The sequence below is a fragment of the Arachis ipaensis genome, chromosome B1 (assembly GCF_059453495.1).
Source record: "Arachis ipaensis isolate K30076 ecotype BB chromosome B1, ASM5945349v1, whole genome shotgun sequence".
Taxonomy (NCBI): domain Eukaryota; kingdom Viridiplantae; phylum Streptophyta; class Magnoliopsida; order Fabales; family Fabaceae; genus Arachis; species Arachis ipaensis.
Window position 1 is genome coordinate 3,966,622 of NC_142436.1, and position 16,735 is coordinate 3,983,356.

Consider the following 16,735-nt stretch of genomic DNA (forward strand, 5'->3'; position numbering starts at 1 on the left):
ACCGGATGCAAAAAATTTGCACATCTTGAAGTCAATGAATGTTTGGCCTCTTTATATTTATATTTGGTCAAGTTTTTCATTGCTTGCTATGTGTTTCTCTGTTTATTTTTCGTTTGTGGTGCTAAGCTCGGCTTTCTATTGGCAGACGTCTTATTGAGTTGGCATTATTTTACTATCAAAGAATTGTTGATGTTGGTCTTCTTTAGGATGAAAAAAGATGCAAGTTCCTATAAACTCTTCAACAGGTAGATTACTCAAACCTTGGGGATGGTGCTATATTTGGTATACCTATTGGCTGTAGGAATTTAAAGGAACTTCATATCCATTGTTGTTATGAAGTACTTCATTTGCATGCCTATTTGGTTTACCATGTTAAACTTCATTCAAAAACGAATATTTTTGGGATGGCTCGCTTTCAAAATGCTCTTCGTGTAATGTGATAGAGGAGAATGACTCTAACTCATTTTGTCTCAATACACAATTTTACTAATTTTTCCTTTATCTAAATGGCTTCTATTGGTGATTCCACATTTAAAACTAATGTTAGTCAATAAAATCTGAAAACCATGAGAGTTTGAGACCAGTGAGCTACATGAAAATCAATGTCAAAATGCAGTATTTAACTCGGTTACAGCAATTTATTTACGTCCCATGCATAATCTACCATTCTCTTTTGATCTGTTTCATCGTCGAATACTGCATTCCCATTCTGCACACACATGAAAGTGTGTTACGTTTTCTATATATGATATAGTAAATTGATTGGTATATGCTATGATGTTTATGCAACTTTAGCAAAAATTTAAAAACGTTGCTGAAATTAAAACATATTTTTTAGTATGTTACTCATTTTTGTTGAGCTTAAAGATTAGAAGTGTTTTATCCAAATACAGTTTTAGTGTTAGTCTTAAGCTTTTAGCCTTTTTTCTCTTATCTTTTAATTCAGTTTTTTCCAAATTTTTAAAAGGTGCAGATAATTCTATCACAAGTTGAGGTTATTAGTACTTGATTTCAATGGCTGATTTATATAGCTTTATTGCATAAGATATCATTTGTTATATGTTAGTACTTTCCCATTTTATATTCCGACCAACTATTTGACTTTATGAAAGTATCTTTTTCTTTTCAAAAGAATAATTCTTTGTTAATAATATATTTTTCGTTACTCTCTCTTGAATCCGCTTTGTTACTTTTTATCCGTTCTGAATCTGCTTTGTTATAGCATATGTTTTTTTTTTTAATTTCTTCTCAATTTGGCTTATATTTTGTTACATGTTTTTTGTTGCTACAACCATTAGCAAAATACATATGATTCAGGCATTCATGTATTCATTTTTTAAATTTGATATTTTGATTTCTTTTACTTTGTCTAGATTTATTGCAATTTAAATGGTACTTTATATCATTATTAGTTCTAAACTTTTTCTTTTTCTCCTTTCAGGAAGTTACTGTAGAATCTTTTAAGCCATCACTCTTACTTTTATTTATTTTTTTTCTATTTTTAGATTTTCTTATTATTATTTGATTCATTGGCTAAAACATTTAAGATTACTTAACACTTGAATTTTCAGACAAATTTATACTATGGATGTAGTTGAGTTTGAGTTTAGTTTTGATAATTTGGGATTAGGTATATTTTGAATTATACTTAAAAAATAAAAAATAAGATTAATTTCAAGTAATGCATCTTTATCTTATAATAATTATTTTGTTTTATTTTAATTTTTTGTGTTAGTGTAATGATTGGTTTTATACATTGTTCAATTAAGGGACCACCAATGAATTTGAAGTATGCAGTGATTCCTATAGATGAAAAAGAGTTTTAGAAGATAGAAGGGTCATTGAAATTGTACAACTGATATAAGCTTAAAAACTCAATTTCTTTATTATTATTAACTATTGTTATTCAATTTTGATTTCTTTTTCTTTCCATTATTAAGTGTTTTTTTATGGCATATAAAATAATTTTTTTCTCTTTATTTTACTTTTTTTTCACTACACTTTTTATTTTTATTATGGATAGTTTCAATGAAATAGTATGTTACTTTATATTTGGATTTGAATATTTTGTACTATTAGGTGTTAAAAGGATAACGTTAATAAAGATAAATAGCCTAAAATAAAAGGTAAAGTAATATATATGATAAAAATATGGTACAAGAAAAAATTAATGGAAATATACTGCAAATTTATTGGTAAATATTGTACATGTCAGAATTGACTATTTGAAGTTGGTATTAGATAATAAGAATATAATTGAATGGATAAAAGCCAAAAAATATGTAAATTGAGAGATGCAGTTTTTGAAAAACGAAATAATTAGCCTTAGGCATATATTCTAGGATCTATTTATTGTGGCCAAACGTAATAGAAAATTCAGAGTCAAGTTAAAAAAGATTGGGATTAAATCGGTTTTGAAAGGAAAATGAATGAGTTGAAGGTTTCGAGAACGTGATTTAGTAAGGAAAATGACATAACATCGAATAAAATGGGGCGCTTAATGTTAACGATTTTAGAAACAAAATAGTGAGACGTGCATGAAGGGCATGAACACTAGGAAATTATTATAAGACTGAACCAGTTCTAAAAGTTGAGTGATGATGTTGGATTGGTGAGATGTGCATAAATAGCATGAACACTAGGAGATTATTATAGAACTGAACCAATTCTAAAAGTTAAGTGATGATGTTAGATTTTTCTTTTAGTTGATTTGAATACTATATCCTAAATAATAGTTGGAAGACTTATTTTTCTAATATATTTTTTATATACAGATTGATCATTCCATTGTTAAAAAATTTAAAAATGAAGGGACAAGTTAAAATTAAAAATTTATTCATTTTGTATTTAATAATAGAATTTAGGTAATACAAATTTTGAAACTAAATCTTAGAATTTAAAACAAAAATAAATTGACTAAGGACAACATAAAATACGTTTAAAAAGAACATAAGATCTTAGTATTTTTTTTTATTTTTAATAGTTTATTTACTATTATAAAATTACGTAAATTGAATTATTATAAAAAATAATTTATGTATTGTAAAAATTAATTTATATATATTAGTTAATAATTTTTTATTATTTAAGTTAATTAAAAACTAATTCTATGTCTTTCAATTTTAATTAACATATATGATATATCTAATATTTTTTTTATTATTTTTGTGTCATCTCCGTCCAACGCACGGATCGATGCACTAGTGCTAGTATATAAGGTAGCGTTTTTCTTATTGCGTTGTTCTCAGATATGTACTTTCTTCTTTCTGCTCTTTCTCTATCTCTTTCTTTTCTAAGTACTCTCTCTCATTTCTGTAGAATTTTTTATTGAGTAGATAATTCTTTTTTTTTATTGTTTTTACTTCAATACAATTTTAACCTTATATTATATTATTTGATTTGTAATAAAAATAATAACAAAAATAATTAATCTTAAAACTTTTGAAAGATAAATATTATCAAAAGTAAAATTGATCTTTTAAAATGCTAAAAAATAATTTATAAATTGTAATTGATTTTATATAATTTAAAGAAAAATCAATTTTTAAAAAAATTAGTTTTTAGATAAAAAAATAATTTTCTAAATAAAAATAGATTTTTATGTACAAAAACTAATTGTTTTTTCATGTAAAAATGGATTTTTTAAAAATTTATTTTTTATTTAAAATTAATTTGGCTTATTAACCTAAACAAAATTTTTTATTAATCAAATTCAGATTTATTTTTTTTGGTAATCTTAACCATATGTATTCCTACATATTAATAATAAATTTAAAAATAAAATAATTATATTTATAAATTTTATTTTAATATAAATATTAATATATTTTTTTATTAAAATTTATTGTCTCTTCAAATATTTTTTTTTAAATTCCGTCTGTACTCTTTATGTACTCTTATTTTTTATTAAATTAATTTGTATTTGATGTAAAAAATTTAAAATGACAGACTATTTTAATCATTTTATATAATATTTTGTGATGATGCTTTTCAAAACAGAATGAAAATAGCGACGCCATACGAAGTTACATCACCAAAAATGTGATATTATTTGCCAACCTTGCGGGAACGGCTTTAAAAATAAAAGGGATTTGAGATTTCATCAAAGAGAGGTAATCTTTATTTTATTTTCATTATGACATTACCATCCAAAAATTATTATAATATATCCCTTCTCTTCTTTGATCTTTTGTCGGTGCATTTATGTGGGAGAGGTTCGCTCTAGACCAGTGGAAGAACAGTTATAATGTGTTCACTGTAAGGGAGTTGTCTTCAATCATCCGAATGACTTAGAGGACCATGCTCAACAAAAACACCAGGAGTACAAGGCTCTGTGCTGTTTCTGTGGTAATCTTTTTCAGACGAAAAAGAATCTCAATCTACATCTAAGAGAGGTAATTTTTGCTGTTTCATTTTTCACAATCATCTTCTTTTCTTTCTTTTTTTCAAATGATTTATTTTCTGTCTTTCTTTCGTGTAGTGCTTTCACTCTCAAGGAAAACACAAAAGGAGTAATACCATTGCTGTTTCTTCAATCTAAGCTCATGGTAAAGAATCTTAGTGCTTTTTTTTTTTCTTTTGGTTCCTTTTATTGTGTTTTTGCCTTTTCAAATATTTTTTTCAAGTTTCGTCTGTATTCTTTATGTACTCTCATTTTTTATTAAATTAATGTGTATTTGATGTAAAAAATTTAGAATTACAGAACTATTTTAGTCATTTCATATAATATTTTGTGATGATACTTTTCAAAACAGAATGGAAATGGCGCGCTATACTAAGTTACATCATCAAAAATGTGATATTATTTGCCATCTTTACGGAAACGGCTTTAAAAAGAAAAGGAATTTGAGATTTCATCAAAGAAAGGTAATGTTTATTTTATTTTCATTACGACATTACCATCCGAAAATTATTATAATATATCCCTTCTCTTCTTTGATCTTTTGTCGGTGCATTTATGTGGGAGAGGTTCGTTCTAGACTAGTGGAAGAACAGTTCACATGTGTTCACTGCAAGGGAGCTGTCTTCAATCATCCGAGTGACTTAGAGGACCATGCTCAACAAAAGCACTGAGAGTACAAGGTTCTGTGCTGTTTCTGCGGTAATCTTTTTCAGACAAAAAAGAATCTCAATCTATATCTGAGAGAGGTAATCTTTGCTGTTTTATTTTTCTCAATCATTTTCTTTTTTTTTTTTCCAAGTGTTTTATTTTCCGTCTTTCTTTCGTGTAGTGCTTTCACTCTCAAGGAAAACACAAAAGGCAGTAATATCATTGCTGTTTCTTCAATCTAAGCTCATGGTAAAGAATCTTAGTGCTTTTTTTTTTTCTTTTGGTTCCTTTTATTGTGCTAGCATATAACAACCCCTTTTGTGCTCATGGTAAACTCTTGAAGATGAAGAACAAGAATGAAAGAAGAAGAGAGAGAGAGAGTGAAGGAGGAGAATTTTCTGAAAAATGAAATGTATTAGCTGAATTGACTAGTTTGTTACAGTGCATTAGTATTTACAGTCTCTAACTCCGAAAGTTCCAAACCATTTCTAATGCTAGAATATTTTGAATATCAAAATTTAGTGCGACACTCTAAATAAGCTGTCGATATGTCCGAGTGGTTAAGGAGACAGACTCGAAATCTGTTGGGCTATGCCTGCGCAGGTTCGAATCCTGCTGTCGACGTTTCTTTTAAATTTTGTTATGTCCTTTTTTTTTTGGGTTAGCCTTTTTTCCATTATTTTTTTGCCACTATCTTTTTCCTATAGTTTTTGGCATACAAAGCACGTGATTTCGTATCAAAGTTTACAGGCCCAATAATCAGAATCAAATAAGCTCCTCTACATCAATAAACAAAAATTTTGAACTCCACATGACTATCCACTAAAATCAGAGCACGTTCCAAACTAAATGAGTTCTTAGTTCTTACTTCTCAAGTCTTAGAGACTTAAAACTATCACCAAGTTAGGTTGGTCTAGCCTTAGCTAGCGAGTTCGTCTAAGTAAATATTAGAAGATCGAATCTTATCTTGTGCATGTAACAATTTATTGGTTAATATTAAACTTTTAAATAGAGCTTCAATCTATAACGAAATCTTTGGCCTACTGAGTTATAGGATATCATAAAAATTAAATAATAAAAAAAATTATATATTTTGTACTTTTTAAAAACAGGATAAAAAATATTCTTACAAATATTATCTCTATTTTCCTATTTCAAGGACAGAGAATTCAAATGCAATTTTATAAAAACCTTTACATTTTACCAAATACCAACTAAAAACGTTCTCACAAATAATATGTATCTTTGTAAAAAAGTTCTTTCCATACTCACTTAAGTGGTCGCAGATTCGAATCTCTCTATATTTGGTAAAAAAAATAACAATTAAGCAATAAATTCAAGTTCCCCCTTGAGTAGACAATAACTGAATCAATGAAAGTAGCTGAATTCTACATGTGATCTTTTAAATGTTGCAGTAGTAGTTTCACTACTTAACTGACACATTTCATTTAGAAGGGTCAAGAAAGATGTGATTATTTTGATTAGACACGTGTCTGTTCCATGTTAATGGTACTATATGTATTTAGATAATTTAAAGTAAAAAAATTAATAAAATAAAAAATTAATCATCATTAAATTTATAATTTTTGTTATACATGAGTTCTATTATCTTAATTAAAATTATTAATTCATCACTTTATTATTTTATTAACTTTTTATTTTAGAATATTTTGATCCAATTAATGTAAAGACAAAACGAGAAGAAAATAAAAGTGTTGTATCTAAGTCTTCATGAATATGTTACCTAATTGGACAAGTAACAATGTTATGCATTGAATCAGGGAGCATGAGGTTGATACTTCGGTGTTGATACATTATTACTATTGATGACTACATTCTTGATATATCACAATCTAACATTAAATAAGAGGAGGGGAAAAAGAAATTAATGGTCATACCCACTTAGAGACGATGATATATAATGACGTCTTAAAATTTAGATAGATTCAAAGTTAGTTATTTTATCAAGATTAGGACATAACTTTTAGATTTTTGGGGTTTGAGCGTTTATAATTTTATGAGTTGTTCGTATATAATTATCCACTCATAGAAACCTTCCTCAGTTAGGCTAAAAAAATCTTGTTATAATCCTACAGACATCAGAAAATTAAACAAAAGGAGTTATGATGATGGAAAAGAAAAACACCTAAAGTTGAATTGCCAAGAAGACTAGCCGGATTTAATTAAGGTATCAAAATTTTTGTTAAGATAAACGGTCAGAGTTTTCAATTTGGATTCATGGAATTTCTAGTTATATGGTTTGTATATTCTGCTAGTCATTTCATGTGTTTGGTTATCGGAAAAGTTTGGCAGCAAAAAAAATATTAGCAAAAAATGGTTAAAATTTATTATTTTTAATTTTATTTAATGTATGTTGTAATAAATAAATATTAAATAAAATAAATTTAGACGGATTATTTTTTGTTTCTCTAACATTACTAATTTGGTTTTTTTTGTTCTTTTTATAATTAACGGAGCTTGCGCCAACGGAAAAACAAACTAAATATATATTGTTATCGGGAAAATTACACCCCTAAAATCAGCATAAAATTGAGCAGAAATAGCATGTGTTTTAACTAATTTGGATTGATCAAATGGTTAGCTCACTAGTTCGCTTAAATAAATATCAGAAGTTTAAATTCTGTCTTATATATATGCAACAGTCTATTAACCTGCAACAGATCCTTAAATAGAGGACAATAAAAAAAAAAGCATATGTTTTGTTATTTACTCTACACATTACAATTTTATATCAAATAATTAATGCCAAAACTATCGATATAACTAATATATAGACTAAGTTAATAATAAATCTCTATGCTTGGTTGGTCATGTTGAAGACCTATCATATATAGTCAATAGTCACAACTCACAAGCAGCAATCTAGCTAGGTACCTTTGAAAAAGAAAAATTACTCTCTAGCTAGGTACCTTAGAAGATAAGCATGTAGGTGTAAAATATGACCTATAGCATGGTGCGTCATTTGAATAGGGTTTACATTAGTGGGATTAAATTTTAAATACTAAATTACTAATAAATTTATAATTATAAAATATTTAATTATTTATGTATCTTTATTTGTCAACAACTTAAATGATATAGTATTAAAATTTTTATAATGAAAAAATCTAAAGTTCTATATTTATTATTACAGAAAAAATCATTTTCGTATAAGACAAACTAAAAAAAAGCTTATACAAAAATTCACATAAATAAATAAATAAAAACTCTTGGTGTGAGGGATATATAAAATAAATAATCATTTATGAAGTTGCTTAAGCCTTTTTTAGATAAATAATTTACGGCAATAATATCCTTAAATGGGTATTTATATAAGAAATGAGGCTTTTTAATTTAAGAGTTTATCAAATAATAAATACTTTAAAAACACTTGTTAAACATTAAATATGTTTAAAAAATTATAAAAAATATAGCGGTCCACGTTTCCTCAGAAATTGTCTCCATCTCATACCACTGACTATGAAGTCTTTGTAACTTTGTTAATGAATTTGATCACACAGTAGATGGACCAATATAACAATTATTGAGCATATGTTGTCTTTTAGGGTTTACAACAACCTACTTTGAAACGTCATTGATTGCAACAATTTAAGATTTGGGAATATTTTTATTTATTTATTGCTTTCATTTGTAGTGTTAATTTGCTGTTGAATTTCAAGCATATGATCAATCTAATGCAGCGTTTGGTTTATGTCCATGTTCACTAGAGACATGGACACGGTGGAACGTGTATATTGTTTGTTTGTTAAAACATAAAATTTTGATGGACACGATTACACACAGATATACATGAAATACATGTATTTTGTGTATCTTCTTCAAACTGTGACATTGAGACATAATCCATGAGACACAATTTTTTCAATTTTATCCTTAGTTATTTTTTAAAATTCTAATTTTATCCTTTACCCTATCTTCATAACTCTCCCTCTTCTTCTTCAATTCATTCCACCTTCCAACCTCTGTTTTACCCCTGCCTTCTCCTTCCACCATTGTCACCGCCACCACTACCGGCGTCGCTACCGCCTCCTTCCTTTGTCCGCCTCTCTTCCTCTCTTCTGCCTTCTCTCTCTTCTTCCGCCGCCGCCCTCATCTTCCTCTCAGCATTGTTGCCGTCACCATTGTTGTGCCACCTCTTTGTCGCCTTCCGTCATCCCCATCGTCGTGCCGCCTCCAGATCTGCCTTGATTCGCCTCTCTTCTTTGTAGCATGTGTCAATGCCTCTATTATCTCGCCTGCCTCTAGATCTACCTTCACCCACCTCCAGATCTATGTATTTGTGTCTCAAAGACACTATCCAAACACTGCCTAAACTGAACAAATGAGACACGTCCTACAGATCGAAAAGTGAATTCGGACAAAGTTAAGAATTAGTCATTACTCTTTCAGCTAGTAATATACTCGAGAATTTTCGCCCAAAAAAAAATGCTAAGCTTAGCTTGGAGAAGCTTCATTTCTGTATAGTGATTTTTTTTAAAAAAAATAGGCAATATTATAACCAATTTTGTATAACTTTAAATAATGTGACACTAATTTCTAAGAGAGACTTGAAAAATATTATTGTAGTCCGGATAGTTAAAATGAAATTGCAGTATAGTTTTACTAAATTAAATCTTCACCAAATTATAAAAGATATCAACATAATTTATCTTATATTCTTAAACATATTTCCACTGATCAGGATGTTCCTTCTTAAAGGTTGATTGATCAATGCAGTTTTTTAACCTCCTACAAAATAATTGCATTAAATATGATCATTTGTTTACATTAACAGCACATCCAAAATTGTCCCAATAGGAAAAAGTACATCCAAATTACTTAAGGACAAACATCTTCAGCTCTTTTGTTGTAGCGACAAGAATCTAATACCACATCTTCAAATATAACATACTCCTATTTTCTTGTCTAATTTATCTAGCAACAAGAAGGACAGAACTGAAGGTTGTTTTAAAGTGTAGCTCAAACACCTAATAACACATTGGAATCCATACACCAACAGACCAACTATACAATACAATATGTAAAATATTCTTCTACTCATTTTCAACCAAATAAGAAAAAAACATTTAATTATTATTTTCAACTATTTGTCAGACATTATTGGTAGATGTACAATAATGCATAATGATATAAGAAACGTTTTTCCCATGCTGTAAGGACTAAGTAGATAACATTATTGCTCTTCATCTAAGTTTTCTAATTTGACCACAGTCCTCCAAAATAAATTCCAATCCACAACAGTATGCATAAATTCGGCACCTACATTTCATCTACCTTCCACTGATGGAAACTTTAAGATAATTGTCTCATCAATGGAAAACAAACTGTATCACACACTCTAATGTCAGAGACAAGCAAAGTAGATCAGATGGCTTGTTAATTTCAAACACATTAATTTCGAAATTATTAATATCATAGTTGATCAATCAACATTCATCAATCTCCAACAAATATTCCATCCTGCAGTAGTTAAAAATTACCAGTAGTAGATGGAATTCCCTATGCTTGGTGGTCATAGGAAGGTAGCTTCCACAGGAGAAAATAATTATTCCTCTTGAACACTTCCTTTTGAATAATGGAACATGGTGAAATTAGATACGAGTATTATGTTAAAGTGCTTCCCTGGTAAAATAACCAGCAAACAACCTTCTATGGCATCCTAAATATTATCCTCAAGAATTCACAATTTCACTCCAAGGAAACTCCAAATTCCCAATCCAGCGAAGAAAGTCATCGACTACATGTGGTTTTACTGTTGCAGTAATTTTTTTCTGTACCTATTACCAATGCGATGTTCTACATTGTTGATAGTGAATCACAATGCCCTCATCTGGATTCTATAATTTCAGCATGGGAAAAACGTTTCATGTAAGTGTAGGGTATGAAGGACTTGCCCACTCGATGTAGAAAACGACCCAACAGTGTAGATAACCATTTTTCTGTTGTCACCAGCTCAGAAACAGAACTCGGTGTCAAGAAGACTCCATTAATCTGTATATCATTGCTAAACTTACTCAGTTATCTTCTTTGGATCAGTTTTGATTTCTTGATCTTGATTGGAATGGAAATAACGAACCCCAAGAGTTTTGTAGTCCCATACCATTTGAGATATTTCTTCTTGAGGAAGAATTAAACCTTTTTGCTTGACAGTTCTGAGCAATTCACAGAAAAACTTAGGATTTTCAAGTTTTATGTACTCATGCAACACCCGCTCATGACCTGGGATCCAGTTCCTTGGGAATGGAGTGTAATCACAGGATGGAATTAACGACATGTGTGAAAACTGAACACCCTCAATTACATCAACCAGCCCCATCCTCAAAAGATCAGAATATTCAGGCGCAGAATTGTTAGTGCTCTCCCTCAGCGGACGGCTAAGATTTCGCGATGCTATACCATACACTTTGGCACGTGACTTCAGCCTGTACCTAGCAGCATACAATTTGGCCAAAGAACTACGAACTACATAAGCGCAAAAGCCAACAACTTTTTTGCGATTGTCAGCATACCTATACCAATCAGCCATGGTCTCGAGAAATTTATTCATTTGGGAGTTCGTATGAGCTTGACCCGAATACAACATAGGAGTACAAGGAAGTGGCTTCGGGTCCTTGTCACCCTTCACCAGTTCTAGATGCCTAAATTGACGAATGCATTGCGGCAAGCTAGCAGTAACCGAAAGCAAGGTTCCAACACCCTTTTCACTCACAATGTTACCTCCAGAACCAGTGTAACGCAATGTCGGGTATATCACCCTCCGGCATATTATATGATCCAAGAACTGGATCCCCCTTGAAATATGCTCAATCTCTAGCTTCGAATTATCCAACCTTAATCCGAAAGTACTCTCACAAAACTCAATAATTTTTTTCCTAACTTCCACTGCATCCTCCCTAGGCCCTCTGATTCCAATCAAGAAATGACCCCCATATCTTATGTAATCCATCTTCCTAGTCTTCTCCTTTCCACTGGCTGGAACAAACTCCGGCCATGCAGGGTTATGACAACCATCATCAATTGAATACCGCCATATTGAATCAAACTTACAAGGCCTAAAAAACTCAACAATCATCCCTTCCATCATGTGATCCAATTCATTAAGGCAGACATTAGCAATCAATGGACTTAAAATCCCACAATAACCATAATCAGGTACCTTAGCAGCCTCCTCTGGCGCGAAACCGAAGAAAGTCCTCAACCAATACGGGTCCGGCTTCGGCTCATTCTCATTGAGAATCCTCTTCTTAGTAGCCCTCCTCTTCTTAACCTTCCTTAACTCTTCCTTCTCCTCATCATTCCTAGACACACACTTCAAAGGATGCTCTTTAAGTGCAGATTTTATCAAACCCAAGATTTTCCTATCCTTTGTACCTTTTTCAAGACACACCATGACCACATTCTGATCCACAGTATCAAGAATCTCACTCAAATCGCCCTTCAAAAACCACAAGTATCCAGCAAAATTACTCCTAATTGTTCGAATCACGGTATGCGCGCTTCTTCCCGGTCGAAAGGCATGTGATTTCTGTGAAAACCTAGACTCGAAAACAGGCTCAAGGATCATCAAGAGAACCTCCTGAACCACCCGGTCCTGGAAACAGGGCTCAGATGAGTTCATAAACTTTTCAAGCTTGCGTTTTGAGAGGGGTTTTAAGGAGTTGGGAGCGAGGAGGAGCTGGTGGGCCTTGTCATTCCATCTAAAACGACCACAAACAACAGCATTTCGGAGAGAGAGAAGGTTTTGGAGGTGGTGGGAGTGGATGGCATTGCGGGGAGGGAAGGTGCCGGTGGAGTGGGCGCAAGAGCGCTGGTAGGCAAGGACCCAAAGATCAAATTTGGAGAGAAAACCAGTGAGGTTGGAGAATGTGTAGTGGTTTGGGGAGGAGAAGGATTTGACCCACAAAGATGTGCATATTTCAATTGGGTCCTCTTTCAGCAAAGAGTGAGGGTCTTCGACACGGTGGTGGTGGCTTTTTGGAGTTTGGGTGGAAAGAGTGGAGAAGGAGTGAGTGTTGGGCAGGGATTGGTGGCATGACCGAAGGTGTTTGATGAATTTCCGCATTGACATTATTGCGCCTAGTGTTGAATTTACATCTGCTACCTAAAAATGAAAATGAAGGATATAAATTACTTATACAAGCTATCACATATCTTGTAAATCAATAATCAAAACCACCAAAAAAAAATACCATCACAAAGAAAATAAAAATTTACAACACAATAAAGCCATTGCAGAAGTTTCCATGATTATAAGCTCAAAAAACAAGTACCTATGCACTTCATTTGCCTTGCCAAGAAATCTGAAACCTGATAGCCATGAGGTATAAATTACTTCCAAGTTTCCAATAAAAGAAGGGAAAGAAAGTAAGACACTAATCACAATTCATGATAACATACTCACAAAAGTAATGGGGGCATAACCAAAAAACCCTATAGTTTGAAATAACTTAGAAAGTAATTGCATGTGAGGTGCCTTAGCAGATATATCTCCAGACATAAGATATCTGCAACAATATTAACAGTAATAAACCACTTGATGCACCCAAAGTAAGACTGTAAGAATATAAGAATTTATATCATACTCTACACAATTTTATTAGATAAGATTAGCATAAAATACTTAAAATAAGTTGCCCATGTGAATTCCATATTATTACAACCGCTACTGATTCTTGAAAACGTTTGCGAAGATGTAAGCCTGGTGTTTATCACAGGATTGCCAAATTCACATGGTTTCACAGTGGTGCTAGTAGTAGTTGATCAACTCTCCAAATATGCACACGTTCTACTGCTTAAAGGTGACTACAATGCTATGTTAACTGCTGAGTTGTTTTTCATTAACATTGTCAAGCTCCGTGGCATGCCAGGAACCATTTTATCAGACTGGGATAAGTGTTCATTAGTGCTTTTGGCAACAGTTATTTAAACTGCAAGGGACACCATTGGCCATGTCATCAGCTTACCATCCACAATCAGATGGTCAAACCGAAGGAGTGAACATGATTTTAGAGATGTTTTTGCAGTGCTATTCATTTGAAAATCATAAAGAATGGGCCAAGGAATTAACATGGGAAGAAATGTGGTATAATACAGAATTCTAAAACCCATGCAGGCATGACCCCATTTGAGATTGTATATGGCCAACCTACACCCTCCATGACAAAATATGCCGTCACCACAACAGCCCCCTTGCCCATGGGTTCAAGAAATGCTTAGGAACAGAGATAGCATATTACAACAGCTTAAAGTGAACTTACAAAAATCACAAGTTAGAATAAAGAATCAAGGTGACAAGCTTCGGATCGATAAAGAATTCATGGAAGAAGCCAATAAGCAACATTTGATCTAACTCAGCAGAAATCGAAAGCTGAGCCTTAGACTTCACTACGAGTTATTTTATGGTTAAACCAGGTTCCATTAACACAGTTTTAAGTATTATATTTGAATAATTTACATGCAATATAAGATATATGCAAAAATGGAACTCTACTAGTTAGGAGTTAGGACAAATGCACTGAACATCAATTGTGGGGTGGGTTGCTAATTAGAATAGGTATGAAAAGAAAGTGGTTCAAATATGAAGATACCACACTTCAATTAACTGTAGCAAAATAAGAAATAAATAAAGAGGAAGAAGCAAACCCGAAGAGAGGCAAACAACAAGAGGGAGAGGCAGCAGCAGCAGCTCGACAGCGAGGAAAATCAAGATTGGCGGTGGCGTACGTGGTGGCGCGAAGGTGAAGGGAGAGAGGGACAAAGCACGAGGAAGGAGGTTGAGGGATTGAGGCAAAGAGCACTAGCTTAAGGGTTCTCAACATAGTTATCAAAACGAACCGATAATTAAACTGATCATAATACTGGGTCATTAGTTACTGGTTCAACCAACGAATCACTGGTTGAACCGATTGACTTGGTCTCAAATAAAAGAAAATGAGTAGCAATAACTATTATCATGCAAATTATGTAGTCAGAATTGATAAAAACAAAGTAAAAGCATCCATGAGATAAAATCCATGGATTCATAGTTATCAGAATCGAACCAGTACCGGGTCACTGGTTCAACCAATGGGTCACTAATTCACCCGGTTGATCAGGTCATAATTAAATAAAAATATAAAATTATAAAAATAAAATTAAAAACAAAAGTTAAAATGCATGTTTTCACAAACATATTAATAATAATCAAGTATCAATTTTTAGACATAACTAATGATGCAAAAAGAGATAATAAACTAGTCACTGTACAAAATATTTTCTCAATTTAAATGAACAAGAGTGAGCGGAAGATAAACGCAATTGATAAACCATATCCAAGAAGTGATCTCATAGTTGGCATCTGTATCTTCTTAAGACAAATTTAAAACTTGACCAACATTTTCCTTATTTAGAGTTGCATCTATATTTCCATAGCATTGTTACTTGGTCCATCATTATCTTAAATCAATTAATCCCACCTCCCCTGACAGATTTGTCACAATATATGTACATCACAGTGATTTCCCCTGATTTTTCAAGTTGATGAGCTTGTTCTTGGGATGGTGGCTTTTCTGATAATGGTATTTGTGACTAAGACATCTTTTAAATTCTAACAAAAGAAAAACAAAAGAATTACAGCAATAAAAGATTTAGCTAAGTAATATTCAGCAACAATTCAACTTACAGTAACATTTTAAAAGAAATAAAATGCTTCAACTCTGTCACAATAAAATGCTTCATTAGTTCAATGTTTTCCAGCAACAAAATGCAATGTTCAGCGATATATTGATTATATTCAGCAACAAATTCAACTTACAGAAATAAATTCAGCTCATTGATAATTTTCAACAACAAATTCAACTACGATAAAATTGAAAACAAAGAACATGGCCGAAGGAAGCTAACCTGTCCAGGGACCAATTGACGGTGAAGGAAGCTGACCAACTAAACTGACGGCCGAACAAAAAGACGACGACCACCACCACCCGAGGGACCAGATGCTGGTTCGGTCTGCTTCTACCGCCGGCGAAGCGAGCGCACCGAAGGCGGCGACCGAGTGCGAGACGGTGACGACGCAGGCCGCGACGACGAGCTTGATCCGCCGAGTCCGAGAAGGTGAAGACACAGGCCGCGACGGAGGGCTTGAGTCCGCGGATTCCGAGACAGTGACGACACAGGCCACGACGACGGGTGAGACTGAGAGAGCTTGCAGGTGAGGAAGACAGTGACGAGAACGATAGCGAGTCTGAGAGAGAAGAACGACAGGTGAATGACCGATGAGCAAGGTTGGGGAGGGGGACGCCGAGGGTTCTGGGATAGGAAATTGGGGTTTTTTCAAATTTTTTTTTTTTCCAAATTTCAAAACAACCTGCCATTTAGAAAAAAATATATTGATCCTCGCTGGTTTTTGAAAACCGACCGGGCCACCAAATTTTCTCTAAAACCCATATGGGTCAAATTGGTTTGCGCCAGAATTTGGATAAACAACTTAATTAATCTCTTTTAAAAAAAATTAAATATAAAAATTTATATTAAAAATAATTTATAAATATTATAAAAATATTTATTTTAAAATTATTTTAATAAATAAAAATGATAAATAATTTTTAAAAAAAAAGAAGTTAATTTTTTTTTATTTTTTTAAAAATTCTTAAACAATTTTTTAAAAAATTAAAAATATATTTAAAA

The 16,735-nt window shown here is 32.0% G+C and overlaps 1 protein-coding gene, 1 long non-coding RNA gene and 1 other non-coding gene across 10 annotated transcripts; 2 read left to right on the top strand and 1 right to left on the bottom strand.

Moving 5' to 3' along the window:
* The first annotated feature begins 4,166 nt into the window (after positions 1-4,166).
* Positions 4,167-5,689, top strand: LOC107647216 (uncharacterized). 3 transcript variants are annotated; one of them, XR_002357728.2, is made up of 5 exons: positions 4,167-4,394; positions 4,481-4,547; positions 4,755-5,148; positions 5,232-5,299; positions 5,394-5,689. It is a non-coding gene; the product is annotated as an uncharacterized LOC107647216 (long non-coding RNA). The 3 variants fall into 3 exon arrangements; XR_015902727.1 differs by having other exon boundaries at positions 4,755-4,866; positions 4,980-5,148; positions 5,232-5,689; XR_001621652.3 differs by having other exon boundaries at positions 5,232-5,689.
* TRNAS-CGA (transfer RNA serine (anticodon CGA)) lies at positions 5,593-5,674 on the top strand. Its single transcript has one exon. It is a non-coding gene; the product is annotated as a tRNA-Ser (tRNA).
* Positions 5,690-10,111: 4,422 nt separating the features above from the next.
* Positions 10,112-16,502, bottom strand: NMAT1 (Intron maturase, type II family protein). 6 transcript variants are annotated; one of them, XM_088500875.1, is made up of 5 exons: positions 15,953-16,409; positions 14,714-15,656; positions 13,473-13,575; positions 13,342-13,378; positions 10,112-13,172 (listed from the first exon to the last, which is right to left on the bottom strand). In XM_088500875.1, the coding sequence occupies exon 5, from the start codon at positions 13,137-13,139 to the stop codon at positions 11,082-11,084; it is 2,058 nt and encodes a 685-aa protein (XP_088357001.1). In that variant the 5' UTR covers positions 13,140-13,172; positions 13,342-13,378; positions 13,473-13,575; positions 14,714-15,656; positions 15,953-16,409; the 3' UTR covers positions 10,112-11,081. The 6 variants fall into 6 exon arrangements, with proteins under 6 accessions (XP_088357001.1, XP_088357000.1, XP_016203915.3 ...); XM_088500874.1 differs by lacking the exons at positions 13,473-13,575; positions 14,714-15,656 and adding an exon at positions 16,463-16,502 and having other exon boundaries at positions 15,953-16,415; XM_016348429.3 differs by lacking the exon at positions 14,714-15,656.
* Positions 16,503-16,735: the final 233 nt, after the last annotated feature.

Coding starts and splice junctions, on each gene's coding strand:
- NMAT1 (XM_088500877.1), bottom strand. CDS start 13,139: ATGTCAATGCGGAAATTCATCAAACACCTTCGGTCATGCCACCAATCC.